We start from the raw sequence: 18,719 nt of genomic DNA, 5'->3' as shown, positions 1-18,719 counted from the left end.
CTGATCCTGCCGCATCCCCAGTCCCATCACATCCCCTGGCCCTGCTGCATCCCCTGGTCCCATTGCACTCCCTGGTCCCATCTCATCCCTGATCCTGCTGTATCCCCTCGTCCCATTGCATCCCCGGTCCCACTGCGTCCCCTGGTCCCATCACATCCCTGATCCCACTGCATCCTCTGGCCCTGCTGCATCCCCTGGTCCCATCATGTCCCTGATCCTGCTGCATCCCGTGATCCCATTGCATCCCCGGTCCCATTGCATCCCCCAGTCCCATCACATCCCTGATCCCACTGCATCCCCTGGCCCTGCTGCATCCCCTGGTCCCATTGTATCCCCGATCCTGCCACATCCCCCGGTCCCATCACATCCCCGATCCCATTACATCCCCCGATCCCACCGCATCCCCGGTCCCATCGCATCCCCAGTCCTGCTGCATCCCCTGGTCCCCCCCAGAACCCCCCCATCCCCGGTCCTCCCCGCGATGCCCCCTGCGACCTCCCTCGGTCCCCGCAACACCCCGGGGCTGGGGCGCTGCCGCCGCCGGGAAAGTCACAGCCATGTCATTGCCAAATCCCGAGGCGCCGGCGGAATTGATGGCGGCGGATTTCCGCGCGTGTTTGTCAACAGCGAGGGCGGCCGCCCCCGGCCCCGCTAATCCCCGGCGTGGCCGCGCGGCGCTGTGCAAACACCTCGGGGCGGCGGGCAGCACGGCGCCTGCATGAGAAACGTGTCATTTAGCGGTGGCGCGGGCAAAGCCAGCGGGCGAACGGCGGCATCGCTAACGCCGGATTGAAGCGCTTCGGGAGCGATTGCCCTCCAAGGGCCCTAATCCTCGGCCGCCGCTGCTCCCCCGTTATCACCCATCGATTGACTCTCCGCAAGCGGCAGAGCCGCTTTCCTCCCCCACCGCCCAGGCTGCAAAATTAGAATAATAATAAACATAAAAAAATGATTTCTCCTATTTTCCTTCCCGAGATTAACGATAAATGGTCCATCCCCTAAAAGAAACTGATAACACCTCTAATTTCACTCGGGGGCCTGGAAATGCCATTTCTACGCAAAGCAGGGCAGCGGCACCACTGCCGAGCCAGCCCCTGATAGAATTTGTGGTTTTTTTCTTTTTTTTCCCCCTTTTATTTTGCTTCCCCCCCACACACACACTTTGGGTTTTATACGGGAAATGCCCCTGGAGCTACAAACACCGCGCCACGAAGCAAAATAATATTTTAGTCAAAATAGGCAGACGGCGCTTGCAGCCAACTTTTAAATTAGCATTTTGAGGGCAAATACGCCGACAATTTGAGATAATGAGGCCTGATTATTCAATCCAATGAATGTTAAATAGGCAGCGAGGCCTCCCGTGCCTTATCTGCCCCGGCTCGCCCGTCCTTCTAGTTTCTCCGTTTTTAATCGGCCGCCGTTCGCGCCCTCCCGCTCCTTTTGGCTGCGAATCCCCGTCGGGAAGAGCTTTTCCCAGGAGCCGCGGGCCGGGCCGGTGCCCGAGGCCTGGGAAAAACCACGGGGAAAAGTTTGCCGAATTGATGCAGCGGCTGCTCCCACTGGAAAAATCAACGTGAGGCGGCTGCAAGGGAGGAGAAACGCGGTGACCGAGAGCTCCCAGAGGACCAAAGGAGGAGAAGGAGGGGGAAAAGGAGGGAAAAACAATCAAAGGAAGGAAAAATAAAAGGCAGATCACGAGCAGGGATAAGAGGCGGCAGGCGGGGCTGGGCTGGGCACCGGCAGCACACGTATAATTGGATTTCGGGCCGTGTCTGCAGCGATAAGAAATTCCCTGTGCCGGTATTTTTCCCCCCTCCGTTTTCAGGGAATATTTTATTGTGAGATTTGAATACGGCTCGGTGGGAGTGGGAGCACCGCCGGGGCGGGCCAAGGATGAGGAGGGCAGGAAGGGGGGGACGGAGCCCAGCTGTGCCCCTGCGGGGGGAACAAGAGCTTTTTTACAGTGGGGGGTTTGCAAAGCTGAAGCCCGGCGCTCTGGGCACCGCGTGGGAAGATGCCGCAGTGTGCTGGGTGAGGCGGCGGCGGTGCAAAGCCACAGTGCAAAGCGGCGGTGCAAAGCAGTGGTGCAAAGCCACGGTGCGCAGAAGTGGTGCAAAGCAGTGGTGCAAAGCCACGGTGCAAGGCGCCGGTGCAACGCCGTGGTGCAAAGCCGCAGTGCCTGAGCGTGGCCCACGCCGGCCGGGGAGGGTTTTGCTGCCGCGTGGGTCCGGCACCCGGGAATTTTGCACCCCAGCAACTGCGCTGAAGGTGATATTTCAGCTTCCCCCCGCCAAAAAAAGGGGGACAGCGCTAGATGGCAGTGTGCACATACCAAATAACCCCCAGCCCCTTCCCCAAAGTTTTTGCAACACAAACGCCCCCCCGGACGCACCTGCAGCCCTCCCCTTGGTTCCCGCTCGGGGCTTCCTCCATCTCCAGCCACCCAGAGCCGTAACCCCCCCCAGCACGGTGCTTTTCTCCTCCTCCCCCGCCGTGTTTTAGGGGCGCCGCCGAGCGGAACGAACGGCCTCCCCGAGGGGGAGGAAGGCCGGGCCGAGGGAGGAAGGCCGGGGCGGGCGGCCGTGCGCGGCGCGATGGCCCTGATAGAGCAGGGCGAGGGCGGCCGCGGAGCGGCGCTTATCGCGCCCGCATCGGCGATGGCCCCGCGATGGCCCCGCGCCGCGACCTTGCCGCGGGGGGCGAGGGGGCGAAAAAAACCCAATTAAAAAAGAAAGAAACACCAAAAAAAAAAAAAGTCTCCGTTTTCCCAACTTATTACCCTCGGCGGCGGCTGCTTGCAGGGCTCAGCGCGGTGGGAACCGCCGCCTCGCGGGCGAGTTTCTCAATGAGGCAGCTAAAAAGGGAATTGGAGCCGGCTCTGGCCGTTCCCGATGGGTTTGCTCGGCTGCATCTCGCTGGTTTCTGCTCATTCATTTATTCATTCATTTATTTATTACCTTTGCTTACTTATTGACTTATTTATCGGAGGAGGGCCAGGAACCCGCTGCCGCCTCTATTAACCCTTTTCCGCTGCAGACGAGTGGGGTGCTGTGATTGGAGCCCCCCGGGGCAGGAAAGCCCCCTGCTCACCTACCCCACATTGACGTCTTATAATTTAATTAATTTGCTCGCAGTTTAGCAAATTGCAGCCGGCGGGCGCGGGGCTCTCGGGTGCCCTGGCATCGTCCCGGCTGCTCTGGAAAAGGCAGAGGTGGAGAAGCCCGGGGGGCTTGGCGGTGGCTGGGTGGCCCCCGCGCTGTGGGGGCTGCGGGATGGCAGGGACCTGGTTAATACCGAGTGCTCGGGGCACCACGGGGCCTGCGAAAGGTCCTCCAGGGACTGGAGAGCAGCGTGCACACCCCTGCACACGCACACATGCACATATACACACATGCAAGCACGTGCACATCCAGGCGCACGCACGCACAGCAATGTAAGTGCTTGCACATATGCGCACACATGCGTACAAGTGCATGCATGTTCCGGTACATGTATGCACACACACTCATGCAAGTGCACAGACACGCATGCACACACACACCCATGCATGTAAGTGTATGCACATCCAGGCAAACACATGCACATGCACCCACACACATCCATGCATGCAAGCACTCGCAGGCCCATGCGTGAACACACACGCATGCAAGCACATGCACATCCATGTGAGCACGTGCATGTGCATGCATGCAAGTGCACGCACATCCAGGCACACGCATGTGCACACATCCATGCATACGCACATTACACGCATGCACACACACATATCGCAGCAGAGCAACAGGAAAGAGCAGGAGCAAACGCCCTTAAAATCAACCCAAAGAAATACCCCGTCGCTCGGAGGGGCCAGGCAGCCTGCTTGCTCTGCGTCCCTGCTACAACAGTCTCCAGAGCCCAGCAGAATAACGGGGCACCCAGGCTCGCCCCCCCCCCCCCCCCGCCGCCCCGGCGTGGGGGCCGCGGGCCGGCAGCCCGCTCCCACCCGGCGCGGAGCGTTTGACCAGCCGCGCTGGCGTTTCGCGCGGGGGGCGCCACGGCTGGCAGGCGCAGCGCGGAGCACGGCGGCGGCCGGCCCCGGCCCCGGCCCCGGCGCGGAGCCGCCGCGCCCGCGCAGCCCTGCCGCGCCGGGGCTGCCAGGGGCGCAGCTTGGCGCCGGCGCGCAGCCCCGCTGCATCCCCCGCCCGGTGCGCGGCGCCGGGCCATGCCCAGCCCGGTGCAACCACTCCCCGCCCGGTGCACTGCCGGTGCCCGGCGGGTATGAGCCCGGTGCATCCCCCGCCCGGTGCACCCTCCCCCCGCCCGGTGCACTGCCGGTGCCCGGCGGGTATGAGCCCGGTGCATCCCCCGCCCGGTGCACCCTCCCCCCGCCCGGTGCACTGCCGGTGCCCGGTGGGTATGAGCCCGGTGCATCCCCCGCCCGGTGCACCCTCCCCCCGCCCGGTGCACTGCCGGTGCCCGGCGGGTATGAGCCCGGTGCATCCCCCGCCCGGTGCACCCTCCCCCCGCCCGGTGCACTGCCGGTGCCCGGCGGGTATGAGCCCGGTGCATCCCCCGCCCGGTGCACTGCCGGTGCCCGGTGGGTATGAGCCCGGTGCATCCCCCGCCCGGTGCACCCTCCCCCCGCCCGGTGCACTGCCGGTGCCCGGTGGGTATGAGCCCGGTGCATCCCCCGCCCGGTGCACTGCCGGTGCCCGGTGGGTATGAGCCCGGTGCATCCCCCGCCCGGTGCACCCTCCCCCCGCCCGGTGCACTGCCGGTGCCCGGCGGGTATGAGCCCGGTGCATCCCCCGCCCGGTGCACCCTCCCCCCGCCCGGTGCACTGCCGGTGCCCGGCGGGTATGAGCCCGGTGCATCCCCCGCCCGGTGCACCCTCCCCCCGCCCGGTGCACTGCCGGTGCCCGGCGGGTATGAGCCCGGTGCATCCCCCGCCCGGTGCACCCTCCCCCCGCCCGGTGCACTGCCGGTGCCCGGCGGGTATGAGCCCGGTGCATCCCCCGCCCGGTGCACCCTCCCCCCGCCCGGTGCACTGCCGGTGCCCGGCGGGTATGAGCCCGGTGCATCCCCCGCCCGGTGCACCCTCCCCCCGCCCGGTGCACTGCCGGTGCCCGGCGGGTATGAGCCCGGTGCATCCCCCGCCCGGTGCACCCTCCCCCCGCCCGGTGCACTGCCGGTGCCCGGCGGGTATGAGCCCGGTGCATCCCCCGCCCGGTGCACCCTCCCCCCGCCCGGTGCACTGCCGGTGCCCGGCGGGTATGAGCCCGGTGCATCCCCCGCCCGGTGCACCCTCCCCCCGCCCGGTGCACTGCCGGTGCCCGGCGGGTATGAGCCCGGTGCATCCCCCGCGCGGTGCGCGGCGCGGGGCCATGCCCAGCCCGGTGCAACGGCCCCCCCCCCCCCCGTCCCGCCGCCGCGCCCCGCCCTCACCGGAGCCAGCAAGGGGCGGGGCCGGAGGGGGCGGGGCGGAGGGAGCGCGCGGGGGCGGGGCGGGGCTTCAGGCGAGAAGGGGCGGGGCTCGGAGAGGGCCGGGAGTGGGCGTGGCCGGCGGGGCTTGGGGGCGTGGCCAGGGCGGGGGCGTGGCCAGGGCGGGCGCCCGTGGCGCTCCCGCTGCGGCCCGGCTGCGGCAGCGGCGGCGGCGGCGGAGCAGGGCCCAGCTCGGCTCGGCTCGGCCCGGCTCGGCTCGGCGCGGCGCGGCGCCATGGCCCTGCTGCGGGCGGCGGCGCTGCCGGCCGAGGGCGCCGCGGCCTGGCTGCCCACGCACGTCCAGGTGACGGTGGTGCGGGCCCGCGGCTTGCGGTGCAAGGGCGGCGGCGGCGGCAAGCCGGGCACCAGCGACGCCTACACCATCATCCAGCTGGGCCGCGAGAAGTACAGCACCTCGGTGGCCGAGAAGAGCCCCGGCGAGGCCGAGTGGCGGGAGGAGTGCTCCTTCGAGCTGCCGCCCGCGCCCGCCGCCTGCAGCCTGCTGCTCACCGTCATGCACCGGGCCCTCGTGGGCATGGACCGCTTCCTGGGCCAGGCCGTGGTGCCGCTGGAGCCCGCCCCGCACCCGGGCCGCGCGCCCGACCAGCGGTGAGTGGGCGCCCCCGCGGGCGGCACGGCCGGCGGGGCGGCGAGGGGTCCGCGCGCAGCGCCGGCTGGGCCTCGCGGGGCACGGTGCCACACAGCCTCCCTGCGTGCGCCGGCAGGGACCGTGTCCGTGGAGGACTTCCATGTCCTTGGAAGGGTGGCGTGGGGCACAGGACTTCCCGGGGCCCATGCATGTCTTGGGAAGGGTGACACTGGGGACAGGACTTCCCGGGGCCCATGCATGTCTTGGGAAGGGTGTCACGGGGACAGGACTTCCCGGGGCCCATGCATGTCTTGGGAAGGGTGTCACGGGGACAGGACTTCCCGGGGCCCATGCATGTCTTGGGAAGGGTGTCACTGGGGACAGGACTTCCCGGGGCCCATGCATGTCTTGGGAAGGGTGTCACGGGGACAGGACTTCCCGGAGCCCATGCATGTCTTGGGAAGGGTGACACTGGGGACAGGACTTCCCGGGGCCCATGCATGTCTTGGGAAGGGTGTCACGGGGACAGGACTTCCCGGGGCCCATGCATGTCTTGGGAAGGGTGTCACTGGGGACAGGACTTCCCAGGGCCCATGCATGTCTTGGGAAGGGTGTCACTGGGGACAGGACTTCCCGGGGCCCATGCATGTCTTGGGAAGGGTGACACTGGGGACAGGACTTCCCGGGGCCCATGCATGTCTTGGGAAGGGTGTCACGGGGACAGGACTTCCCGGGGCCCATGCATGTCTTGGGAAGGGTGTCACTGGGGACAGGACTTCCCGGGGCCCATGCATGTCTTGGGAAGGGTGTCACTGGGGACAGGACTTCCCGGGGCCCATGCATGTCTTGGGAAGGGTGTCACTGGGGACAGGACTTCCCGGGGCCCATGCATGTCTTGGGAAGGGTGTCACTGGGGACAGGACTTCCCGGGGCCCATGCATGTCTTGGGAAGGGTGTCACTGGGGACAGGACTTCCCGGGGCCCATGCATGTCTTGGGAAGGGTGTCACTGGGGACAGGACTTCCCGGGGCCCATGCATGTCTTGGGAAGGGTGTCACTGGGGACAGGACTTCCCGGGGCCCATGCATGTCTTGGGAAGGGTGTCACGGGGACAGGACTTCCTGGGGCCCATGCATGTCTTGGGAAGGGTGTCACTGGGGACAGGACTTCCCGGGGTCCATGTGTGTCATGGGACACAGGGCATCATGGAGCCCCTCCATGCCTTGGGACGTGCATTGCAAGGCATAAGGTGCCACGGGGTCCATGCCTGCCCTGGGAAGGGCATCCCTGGGGACGGAGGTGGGCCTGTGCATGCCCCCAAGTAGGTGTCACAGGGTCCATGCCTGCCCCAGGGTGGGTGTTGGGGAGGATCAAGTGTCTCGGGGTCCATCCGTCCCCCAGGACAGGAGTTGGGGGTGGGAGGTCTGTCCTTCCCGTGGGAGAGGAGCCCTAGGGGATAGGATGCCGTGGGGTCCGTCCGCGTCCCGGGAAGGCCACCCAGGCTCTGTCCCCCGCTGGTGGCACAATGTTGCAAGCAGGCGCGTGCTGCCCTCTGCCCTTCCGGTGGCCGCGGCGGCTCCGGGGCCCTCGGCGCGACCCGCTTTGCCGCGGCGCCGCTGCGGGAGGGCTCTGCCGTTTCGGAGGCGCCGGGGCCGGCGTCACTCCTCCGCCCCGTGCCCCAGCTGGGCATCGCTGCAGCATTTGCTGTTCTTCCTCCTTCCCCCAGAACGGTAAAAAAAGGAAAAAAAAAATAGAGAAGGGAAAAAAAAAAAAAAAGAAAAAAAGGGTTTTCTAGCATTTGCCAGGCAGAGAAATGCAGGAATGTGGATGAAATTCCTTCAGGAAGGAGTTTGTTGAGGTTTGCTCCGGGGAAGGCCGGGCGCTTGGCAGGAAGCACGGCCCCGCTCCGGGAGAGCGGGATTAGCGTGAAAAGGGGCCGGCGAGACCTTTTCCCGCGGATAAACGCGGCGGGTTCGCGCCTGCAGCCCCCGGGGCCCTCGGCGCACCCGGGGACGGGCGCGCGGGCGCGGAGCAAAAGGGGCGAGCCCCGGAGTCCCCGTCTGAGCGTTTCCTCCCCCGCCTCCGGGCGTTTATTCCGCTTTTATTAGCGGTGCCGGGAGAGCGGGTGGTGTCGGGGGAGTCGGGTCTGAATTCTTCGGGCCTAATTCGAAAGAGCGTCGGGCGCGGGCTTCGGGGAGGGGGCGGCGAGGGAGCAGAGGCGCCGCCGCGTTTCGGCCTTTGCTGCGGGCCGGGGGCGGCCCGGGGGCGCGTTGCAAAGGTCTCGGCGTCAGGGGCTGTTAATCGCGCGGGTGCAACGTCCAGCGCGGCCGGACCCTGCGCCGTTTCCGCGGCGCGCGAGACTTCGAGGTCGGGCGCTCTCGCCGTCCGTCCTGCCTCCGCCGCGTGCCGCTTTCCAGGACCTCCTCCTTGCTCCTGGGTGCAAAACGGCCGCTGGCTTGAGGGCGACCCGGCTTACAAAATGGGCTCGACTGTCAGCGTGCTGACCCTGTGCTCCTTTACTGCTGATTTTTGTTGCGTGGAAACTTTACCAGCAGTGATCTTCAGCTCAATGGAAAATGTTCCGTCAAACTTGGACTCTTCTCTAGGAACACGGCCGTCAGCCAGTGTCCAGCCGTGTTTCGTAGCTCTCTTATTCAGCTGAATGTCACAGTGGTTTCAGTGTTTTGCCTGCAAAAAAACCCAACTCTCAGATGTGCCCAAGAGCTCCAACAGCCTTTCGGGGCCTCCCCGGGCATCCCGAGCCACCCCGATGGACTCCACCATCTCCAAGGCTCAGGGCTGGTGGTGTCACAGCGCACAACGTCAGCTTACCGCATCCCGCTTGTGCAATGCAGCGCTTGTGTTTCTGACCAGTGTCTTTTAGCTCCCTGTTGATCAGGACAGCTTTTACCCAGGGCTGTGGTCTGCATTGACGGTGGTGGCATATTATTTTGGCCAGCTACACTGATGGTGGTGGCATGGCTTTTTTGGCCACCTACACTGACAGTGGTGGCATGTTATTTTTGGCCAGCTACATTGACAGTGGTAGCATGGCTTTTTTTTACTAGCCCTTGAGATTTTTTTCCCTAAAAGACTGCCTGTTTTCCTTCGTGCCCTCCTGGGGAGGCTCTGCTTGGTTCTCCTCCTGCCTGCTGGAGCTGGTGCCTGGTGGAGGACTCCCGGGCCAGATGTCCTCTGCTCGCCGTGGGAGGACATATCTGGGTCAGCGTCACGTGTCTCCAGGCAATCGTCCTTTCCCAGTCCGGCCATGAGCTCATCCATCTCCATCGTCCTGAGGCCTGTGCACCTGCGGGACACGATGCCGGCTTGGCACGGGCGGGTGGGGAGATTTGGGTGCTCTGCGGGGCGCTCGGCCCCTCCGAAACCAGGGCTCGGCCTGGCCGGGGAGGGTTTTCCGTGCGCGTGAAGCGGCTGTGGCTCCTGCTTCCGGAGCTCCAGGAAAGGCCGCTGCCGTCCCCCCGCAGCGGCTCGTCCTGCCTCGCTGCGGCGTGGCGGTAAGCCGGAGCCACGCGCTACCTTCCCGTCCATCCCGGAAAGGGAGCGTCCGGGGAGGGAGGAGATCGCTCCGCGTCCTCCAGCGGCAGCATCGCGAGAGCTTCCGTCCCGCAGTTCGAAACCGGAGCTCCTCTAGATCCACTTGGGTTCCCTGGTCTTCATCCCGCGTGTGAACCCCAGAAACGGCCCCTTGGGCTGCCCGGGGCTGGCTGGGCTGCCTGGCCCTGCGGGGAAGAAGGTCCTAATTGCCAGGGTCCCGTTGATATCTCGTTTTGATTTGCTTTCTTCCCCGAAGCTTTGCAGCAAAGGGAAAGGGTTAAAGCCACAAGCCTTGCAGGGAGCAGCTCAGCTTTGCACGCAAACACGAGGCTCCCAGAGCTGGGCCTTCATGAAGGGCAAAATTTAAGGCTTCCCAGCACTGGATCCTGTGGGATAGAGGAGAGTAAATGTCGGAGAGGACTCTTGGTTCCTGGCTCCGGGTTTTTCCTGCAGTGACTTGCAATCACCCTCTGCCTGCTGGCTGCTGCCTGCGACGTGAAGCAACGGCAGTGAGTGGCCTGAGGAGGCTCTGCAACAGGGAGCTTCTGGCGCGGAGCCGTTAGCAAAATTAGCCCAGGTCTCCGAAGTCCTCCCTGCTGCAGGTGCTCTGACCCGTTCCCCTGCTCCTTTCCTCCGCGCAGGGGTCGGGAAGGGCGTTTGCCGCGAGAGCTGCGGGTTGGCGATAGGGGGAGAGGGACAGCGGGCGGCTCGGGGCGGTGCGGGCGTAGCGGCATCCGCGGGACGGGCCGAGGGCAGGTGCTGAGGCTCCACACGCCTTCGGAGCGAGGACTTTGGGGAGCGTTGCATGTCCTCTCTCGCCCGGCAGCAGCAATGAGCCGCGCTCGACCACCGTGGGAGCTGCTTGGGCTTTGGGGACCCGCTCGGGCTTTGGGGACCTGCTCCCTTTCCTTCTTGGGACGGTGGGGCAGGGGCTGGCAAGCTGTTTTGGGCTGATTCAGCCTCCTCTTTGCATCTTCTCTCACTTCGTGCAGCATGTCTTCAACCTGTCCTCTGCAGCAGTACCCCTGAGAAGTGCTGAGCAATCCAAAGCATTTGCTGTTAGTCCTTTCTCTTTGCCTGTCCAGAGCCCCTGGACATGCATCACCCTTTAAAACGGCCCTCTTGGAAACGGTCTGTGCCCGGGTTGCGACTCCTCGCAGCTAAACCTTTTCCCGGGGTGGGGGTCCAACTTCACTCAGCGTTTCCCTGCCCCGTGTCCTGGTGGAGCTCAGCTCTGGGCTTTGCAAGTCTTGCAGGCCAGCTGGAGAAAGGAGGGGGATGTTTCTTGGGTTCGGGAGGAAGCTTTTGCAGACCAAGGCCGCAACGGCTTGCAGAGAAGGTCAGGGAGAGAGGGAGTTTGTCGATCCTGTTGCTGGCTGGTGCGTGGGTAGTTTCGGGCAGGGAGGCAGAAGCAGCACAGCTGAAGGGGAAGGATGGGGCTGAGCAACTCAGAGGCTGGTCCTGGTAGACCCTGCTCTGACTTCAGGTGGCTCAGTAGCCCCCGAGAAGACTGATTTTGGCCGTCGTGCCCTCTCCTTGCTCCAGCGAGAGCAGACGGGCGATGGGCTTTGCACGGCACCGTCCTGGTGTCTCTCCCACCGTCCTCTCCAGCTCCCAGAGCCTGGACCGCTTGGCCCGTGCCGGGCTTGTGGCCATCACCCGCCCTCGTTAAGTTAAAATCGGTGGAGGTTGTTAGCGGCAGAGCTCCCTCTGCTCCGTGTCGGCCGTGAGCCGGCGGCGAGTTGCCGCGGCCCCTGCGGATCAGTGCTTGAAGCTAGGAAAGCAAAAAGACCTTGCAGGGGCGCGGAGAGGAACTAGCCGCTCCGCGACCGTTTGGGGATGGCGCGTGGAGCCCTCTTCTCCGGGGGGTGGGGGGGTCGATCGCTCCCCGGTGGCCTCCTCCATCCTGGGATCCCGGAGGAGACCAGGGCGGCGAGGTTCTTACTCTGCTCCTACCTGCCCCGTTAACCCTGTTTTTGCCCGGTTGCCGAGGTCGATTTAAGGGGTTTGGTGACCTCGCTCAGTTCTGCTCCGGGCACGCTCTGCTCCGTGTCCACGCACGGAGCGTGGTTGCAGCCCGGCTTTCCCTCCCCGCCGCTCCGCTCCGTTGCGACCCGCTGTGCACGAGAAGAGCCCTCTGCGGCCCAGCCCTGTAGGGGAATATCCCAAACCTGCCGGCAGCGTGGAGCAGCTCCGCGCCTCGGCCCGGCGCTCGGCCCCGGGACGGGGTCGCCCCGGCGGGCTCGCTGCGGGCTGAGGGGCCCGCAAGACGCCTGGTTTCCATCGTAGGACCTTTGCAGGCTGTTAGAAACCGCAACGCTGCAGAAACGGGCTTCTGCCTTTTGCAGCAATCTTGCAGAGCTCTTAAGTGCCTGCAGCTGCACTTTTTTCTTAGCAGCTGCAGAAGAAACCCGCAGCCAGCCCCAAAAACGCCTTGAACGTGTTGGTACAAAGCTCCAGACCTGGGTGGAGCTGGTGCCGGGCCAGGAGCATGTGCCGAGTTCAGCCCAGGAATCAGGAGCCTTGCTGCCTCCGTTCGCCTTTCCAGGGTGATTCCCTCCCTTCGCTCTAGGGCCTGATGAAACGTATCCAGCCCGTCCCTCCTTTCCGGTGAGCTTGCCGGTTCGGCCTTCCTGCGCGCGATGCTCTACGCCTGGCCGAGGCACTGAGCCGCGCTGCCAAAAACGCCCCAGAGCAGCCGGCCTGCGGTCTCCGAAAACACCCGTGCCCGGGACGGGAGCGTGCAAAAGGAAGCAATTAAGGCAACTTGCTGCTGGGTTCCAGGATTTGTTCCGTTTCCCGTTCTTTTCCCTTTTTTTTGCCCATGTGAGTCATGCCTGGGAGCGGGCCGCAGCATTTGCTGGTGTGATGAATGCACCATCGATGTGGGACCTCTGGCCAAAGCGGGTTTTGAGCCAGTGTTTTAAGCTGCGTGGAGCACTCGGAGCTGCTTCCCCTTCCAGGGCGAAGGCACTGCGGCTCCTCAGCCGCGTTTAGCCTCCAGGCGCTCGGTTCTCCGCGAGCCCTGCCCACGTGCCCTGCCCAGCTGGAAGCCCGAGAGGGTTTGCAGCAAAACCAAGCTTTTTCTGCCCTCCCCAGGTTTTCATTGCCCCGCTTTGGAGCATGTTAAGGAGCTCCCCAGATGCGGGCGTGCGGGGGGAGCCTGCAGAGCAGCTCCTCGGTGCCGGCTGCGTTTTGCAAATGCAATTTGTTTTTTTTTCTTTTTTGGACTTGCTAGCAATTCGGAGGATGCAAACATTTTGGAGGGTCAGAGCGTAAGCAGACAAATACAACTGGAGACATCAGGTTCAGTCTCCTGCTACTGCCTCCTCCACTTATAAATGTTTCATGCCTCATATTACAGCTACTTAAATCTTCCCTCCCTTCCCCTGCCTACCTGCCCACCCTGCTGCCGCCTTGCCCCCGCTCGCCCACTCCCCTTTAGCAAGGGGAAAACCTCGGATTTTTCAGCCTCAGTTGATTCACGCCAAGGTTGCCCACAGGCGGGGCTGGGGGACGCGTGCCGGGAGCACGCGCCTCCCGCGCTTCGTCTCTGCCGTCTCCCGCAGCGAGCGCTCGCTTGAGCGAGTTGGTCGCATCCAGGCTGGCGTTCGCTCGGTGGACGGGGCACAGTCCCCCCGTTTGCAGCGTGCTGGGTTTTCTGATGAGCTGCGGGGCTTTGGGGTTTTTTTTCCGAGTTTGTTTCCGAGCAATTCCCGGAGGGATAAAGCTCTTTCCATCTGACGCTCCCGAGCTCTCTCGTCCCCATCCGTAGGGGAGTCAGCCTGTATTTGTTTTCCATCTGTGCTTTTAGCAGCTTAGAGGGTTCACCTTGCAAAATAGGGCATCCAAAACCAGCGCAAAATGAAGCTACGCTGCAGAAAAGCTTCCCGGCGTCGGTGGGGGAAGCTGCGTTTAAAAATACAAAGCCGGCCGAGAAGCACAAAACTCCCCGGGGCTGGGTTGATTTCCACCCTGCGCTTCGCGACGAGGTGAACTTCCCTCTCGTCCTCGGCGCCCTGCCGCGCTTCCGCAGGGCTCTGGCCTCACCGAAGCTCCTCTTTGCCGGCGGCCAGCGCTAGCCACCGGCTGTGCCTGTCAAAGGGGGAATCACAGCAGCAGGAACGGTTCCCCTTCCTTTTTATTTTATCTTTTTTATTTTCCCCTTTTTGGGGTTGCCCTTGCTGCGCTCACCTCGCAGCTCCGGGCCGCCCCGGTGTCTCTGTTGCGGTACGGGCCGAGGTAGCCTCTGATTAGAGAGTTGTGGCTCCTTTCGCAGGCAGGGCTGACCTTGTTGCAGGGATGATTCAGCAGCAAACGACAGGCTGGTGCCGGAGGAGAAGAGACGTTGGCTCTGCGCCAGGCTCGGACTTGCTCGGTAGCTTCGGCTCGGGCAGCTCAGCGTCGCGGGGCAGGAGCCCTTCTGCACGGTCAGAGGCGAATCTCGGCCTCCCGTCGGCGTCGGACGACTTTGGGAGGCTATGAGAGGGGTCTGACTGAAGCGCTGTAGAAACTCTCTGCTTGTGCATCCTTTCCTGTGCGTGTCCGTGGACGCCACGAGCTCTTAAGCGACTTTAACTGCCCCAACAACCACTAGCAATGCACTGGGATCAGTGCGGGGTTGAGACTGGAGAACCTCTGCTGAAGGTGTCCAGAGGGTCCATCAGAGCGAGGTAGATCATCTAGACTGGGCCTCCTCTGGCCAGAAGGTAGACGGGCATCTCTCGGGGACCTTAATCGGACCTGTGGGAGAGCAAAGGTGGTTCTCCTTGGAAGGACCATGTCCTCTTTGGAAGGACCATGTCTGCCCCGAAAGAAACGCTGAGCGTGGCAGTGCAAGGATGGGTGAGCAGGAAACCTTCACGCGGGGATGGTTGAGCAGGGAAACCCTGGCAGCATCACTCTGCTTTCCACGCAGGCTTCTCGCTCCAGCTCCTCCTCCATCGTGGTGGTTAACTCATCCGGCATGTGGTGGCCAGTGGGCAGAGTGGGACGCAGCTGGGTAGCGGTATCTGCTGCTGTTCATGAGGAGCAGCAGGATGGTGCTGAGGGCCTGACTCGTGCTTTCCACGCTTTGGAGCCTGGTTCTGGCCCAGCCTTGTGATACCCCTGGGTGTTTGGAGCACCCACCAGGTGCATCTTCTGTTTTTGTTTTCTCCAGAAGGAGACCAATGCATGACAAATGGGAGCTGTGGGGAGCGGGTCGGAGCACAGCCCGGTCTGAGCCAAAGTGCCAAGGGAGCTGCGTCCTATGTGTGGGGCTGGGTCTGCCCTGCCTCTAAAAGCTCCTGCTGTGGAGAACCGGGCAGCAGCTGATCTCCTCTTGGAAAAACGGTGGAGGCTCGTTGTCTTTCTTGCTTGTCTTTCGCAACGAAAATCTCTGATATCCCATCAAGATAGAGACCAGCTCCAAAGAGGTGACTGCCCTGTAAAACCACTGCTGTTGGCCACCTCGGGCTGTGCCGGTGCGGCACCGGAGCCAGCCAAGGTGCTGGGCTGGCTGGAGCTGCTCCCTAGCCCTGGGGCTGCTGGGACTCAGCAGCTGTGTGGGGAAGTGCACGTTGCAGGCAGAAAGGTTGTGGGGGGAAAAGAGGGGTTGATGGGGGAGAGGGGGCATCTGGCTATGGAAAGGGCTTGTTGCCCTTCTTTAGGGGTTGGCTCCGTGTCCCTTTTGTCTTCCTGTCCCTGGAGATGCTGGGACAGCCCAGTGCAGACCAGGTATCTGATAAGCCCAACTAAACTTTCTTACTGATGGAAAAAGCTGTCTGCTCAAACATTTTCCTTCTAGGTGGCCCTATAATTCGAATACCCAAACCAATGTTTCCTGGAGCACTGCTTTAGTGGTGGATCCCTGTACTGAACACAAAATAGTGGTCATTGATCTGATGGAGAAGAGTTTTCCCAGTTTTCCGTAGTTCCCTTTGGGACAACAGTTCCTCTACACTGGGCCAAGCCTGGCTGTGCCTTTCCCCACTCCCGATCCCTTTACAGGATCCTCATAGACTAGTTTGGGGAGACCTGCCCTCCCCAAACTTGCTCCACCAGCTTCATGGACTCTCCTACCTGCTGGCCACCAACTTGCCCCTGCTCTGGGGGGCTTGCTTGGAGGTGGCAGGAGCAGGGGCAGGTAGAGCTCAAGGTCTTGCTGGTTGTCTGAGCTGCCTCCGGGCAGTCGAGGTGAGGTGCTGAGCATCTTTGTGGCTGTCCTTGAAGTGACGTTCCCGTGGTGGCCCTGGTCGGCTGAGCGTTTTGTCGCGATTTCGCACAACGTCCCGTCAGGTTTGTCAGGCGGATGCTTGGCTGCGAGAGGGGGAAGCGCTGCTGGGCGTCCGCCAGGCTCCCGGCTTCCCCTGGGCTCCCTTACCCAGGCCGCTCGCGCGGAGCGGCAGGACGGGGCGAGCCAGACGCTGACCCCTGCGCCAAGCTGTCCCGTCGGCATCCTCCGCGGCGTCGCTTCCCCTCGTTAATCAACAGCTCCAGCGCTCTTGTTTTTACACCAGGCTCTTTTTTCCCTTTGCTCAGCACCACCTCTGCCTTTCCGGGATGGGATCGCTGCTGCCGGATGGGGGAAGCACGTGCTTTCGTGGAGATACACGATCGCCTCGGGCTCTGCTCCCTTTCTGCTCCGATCCCAGCAACAGCAGAAGCAAAAATAGCCGCGGGGCTCTTGGTGCCTTCGCCTGCAGAGCTGCCTTTCGGCAGCGCGCCGCAGCACGCCGTCCTCCCTGGCTCTCAGCCGGGGCGAGTGGAAAGGGAGCGGAGCGTTGGCGCGGGAAAGGGCTTTACCGAGACTCCGGAGGGGCCGGCGAGGCCCTCGGCGTAGATCGGCGCTCCTGAGCGGCGGTGCCGCGGTGAGAGGGGAGCCGGGGCGAAAACGTATCCGCAAGCCGCTTCCCAGAAGGCATCCGAGAGCTCGAAGGGGCCTCCGGCTGCTTCCCCTTTCCGGAGAGCTTTCTGCTTGAGGCTTCTGCGTGCCGGGGCACGTTGCTGCTTCCTTCCCGTGCGCCCTGACGGGCGAAGGGAGGCCCTCGCAGGTGGCCCGCGGCGGCACCGGGCAGCGCCGTCGTGCCCGGCGCTGCCTGTCACGTGCCGCTGATGCCTCGTCTCTGTCTGATGCTTTAACGGGGCAGAGGAGGGGGAAAACGCACACGTTTCTGTTAGCGAGAGCTGGTCGCTTGCCCTGCGGCTCGCGTCTGCGAGCTGTTGGAGCTGCTCTGCTCGGAGGGGCTGTGCCGGAGGCGTCTCCGAGCCGGCTGGGCTCCCCGCGTGGCCGGGCCGAGGTGGCTTGGCAGGAGCATCGCCTCGCGGCGGAGGTGGGCAGCAGCCGGTGGATGGGAAGCCGCAGCGCTCCGCGGAGCGGGAGGAGGCCTAGCAGGCTGGGAAGCAGCAGGTTTCATTCCTCGGCTCCACGTGCAAGGGGAGACCGGTTTGTAGGGGCGGATTTCGGGGCTGCAGGGCAGCGATGGGCCAAAGCCAGGACTCGCGGATGCCCCGAGCGGCGAGGAGCTGGACCCGAGCCGGCAGGAGGCCGCGCGCGGTACCGTCGTCCCGGCCGTCGAATCCCGGAGCCGTTCATCATCCGCCGAGCCGGGGTGTCTCGCGCGGAGGGGGACGGGCGCGGGGGGCACTTGCAAAATGCACGACCGCAGCTCGCGCCTCGGGAGCCGAAAGGTTTGCGAGTCCCGGCAGACCGCGGCGCTGCGGTGGGTGGCCGCTCGGACCTGGGAGAACGCTTGCGCGTGCCGAAGCATCGACCGGTCGCGCGCCCCTCCGAGCTGGGGGATGCTCGTGGCATTTCAACGGAGGTGGCAGCGGCACCGTGATAATATTCACCCGCTCTGCGCGTCGCGGCGGCGCTGCCTCTCCTGGGGGCTTCGAGGGCTTTGCCGCACTAAATATTCGCGCCTAAGCAGCGGGATGGTCCGAACACCGAACCTCCCGGCCAGGGCTTCCCACCAGGTGCAGCTCGTGGAAGAGACGCGTGGAGAAATCGGAGGCGGTTCAGGACGGCGTTAGCGGCAGAGGGGCGCTGCGAGAACGGCCGCGGAGGTTTGCTTTCGGCGTGGCGGCGGTTTGCCGTGCCGAATCCCTCCCTGCTCCTGCTCTCGAGACGCCTCCCGGCCGGCTCCGCGTTCAGCCGCCTTCCCGGTGCGGCTGCGGCAGCGCCCGCGCCTGATCTTTCTACCGGAATCGGTTTAAAAGGAAAAAAAATAGGAGGAAAAAAAAAAGGCATGGAAACATTTAATGCTCCCAAACGCTCACATCATCTCACAAACTTAGAGCTCTGCCTAAAAATATTTCTCTCCCCGCTTGGGGTGTAGTCCTGCTGATTAGGGCTGGGCGACCAGAAATAGCTCGTTAATCCGTCGCCGGCACAAACCGAGGCTTTTCTCAGCCTGAAGCTTTTTGAGGCAGATCAGGTTTTAAGGCTGGTTCTTTCCAAGGTGCCGTAATGCAGACGAGCTCCTTCTCCGGAGGCCGGTGACCTGCCGAACGGGCGCGCGCAGCCTGCGCGCCGGCGCCGCCGGAGCGGGAGCCGTGTCGTCGCCGAGCTCCGGCTCGCCGGCCGGGCCCGTCTCGGCCACCCCAGGAGCGTGGGGGCGGCAGGAAGGGGGGCGCGGGGTCGGGGTCTCGGTGGCAGCTGAGGCAGCGTGGGGCTTTTGTGGGCTGTTGCGCCTCGTCATCCCGAGAAGCTGCTGCTTTTCCTTAGGTTGATTCATCCGGATTTCTCCCCCCCCCCTTTTTTTTTTTTTTTTCCCCCTGCAGGGTGATACAAGGTGTCAAAACCACTCGTGAGATCTTTCCCGTTCGCTGATCCGGCACGCAGGCCCGTCGTCTTCCCGCTCGAGCCTCTTCCAGGGCTCGCTTCGCGCCGAGCGACGGCCCCGCGGTGCTCCGCGGGCTCCTCGCGAGCGGCGTCTCCTCCGGCGCTCCCGTGGAAGGGCTCTGACTCACCTGCTCCTGTTTCCCTAGCTGCCTCCTGGCGTCGCGCCTGGCTCTTCGGGCGCCTCTTTGCCTCCCAGAGCTTTGCAAGGGGTTGGCGCTTCTCTTCGGTCACGTCCTCCTGCGTCCCGCGGCGTTTCCCACCCGGCGGGCGCCGGGGACGGATTTCAGC

General features: G+C 64.0%; 1 protein-coding gene across 8 annotated transcripts in view; it reads left to right on the top strand.

The window, feature by feature from the left end:
• Positions 1–5,695: 5,695 nt before the first annotated feature.
• Positions 5,696–18,719, top strand: part of RAB11FIP5 (RAB11 family interacting protein 5) — a 42,319-nt gene continuing 29,295 nt past the window's right edge. For 7 of the 8 annotated variants that reach the window (XR_009958324.1, XR_009958325.1, XM_062574927.1 and 4 more), the window contains exon 1: positions 5,696–6,069. Coding sequence is in view for 5 of the 8 variants with exons in the window: in XM_062574927.1 (XP_062430911.1) it covers positions 5,696–6,069 (374 nt within the window). In the remaining 3 variants the exon portion in view is untranslated. The remainder of the gene's footprint in view (positions 6,070–18,719) is intronic. The other variant, XM_062574924.1, reaches the window with a different exon arrangement.

This window comes from Rhea pennata, chromosome 4 (genome assembly GCF_028389875.1).
Source record: "Rhea pennata isolate bPtePen1 chromosome 4, bPtePen1.pri, whole genome shotgun sequence".
Taxonomy (NCBI): Eukaryota; Metazoa; Chordata; class Aves; order Rheiformes; family Rheidae; genus Rhea; species Rhea pennata.
This window is presented reverse-complemented; position numbering and strand designations above follow the sequence as displayed.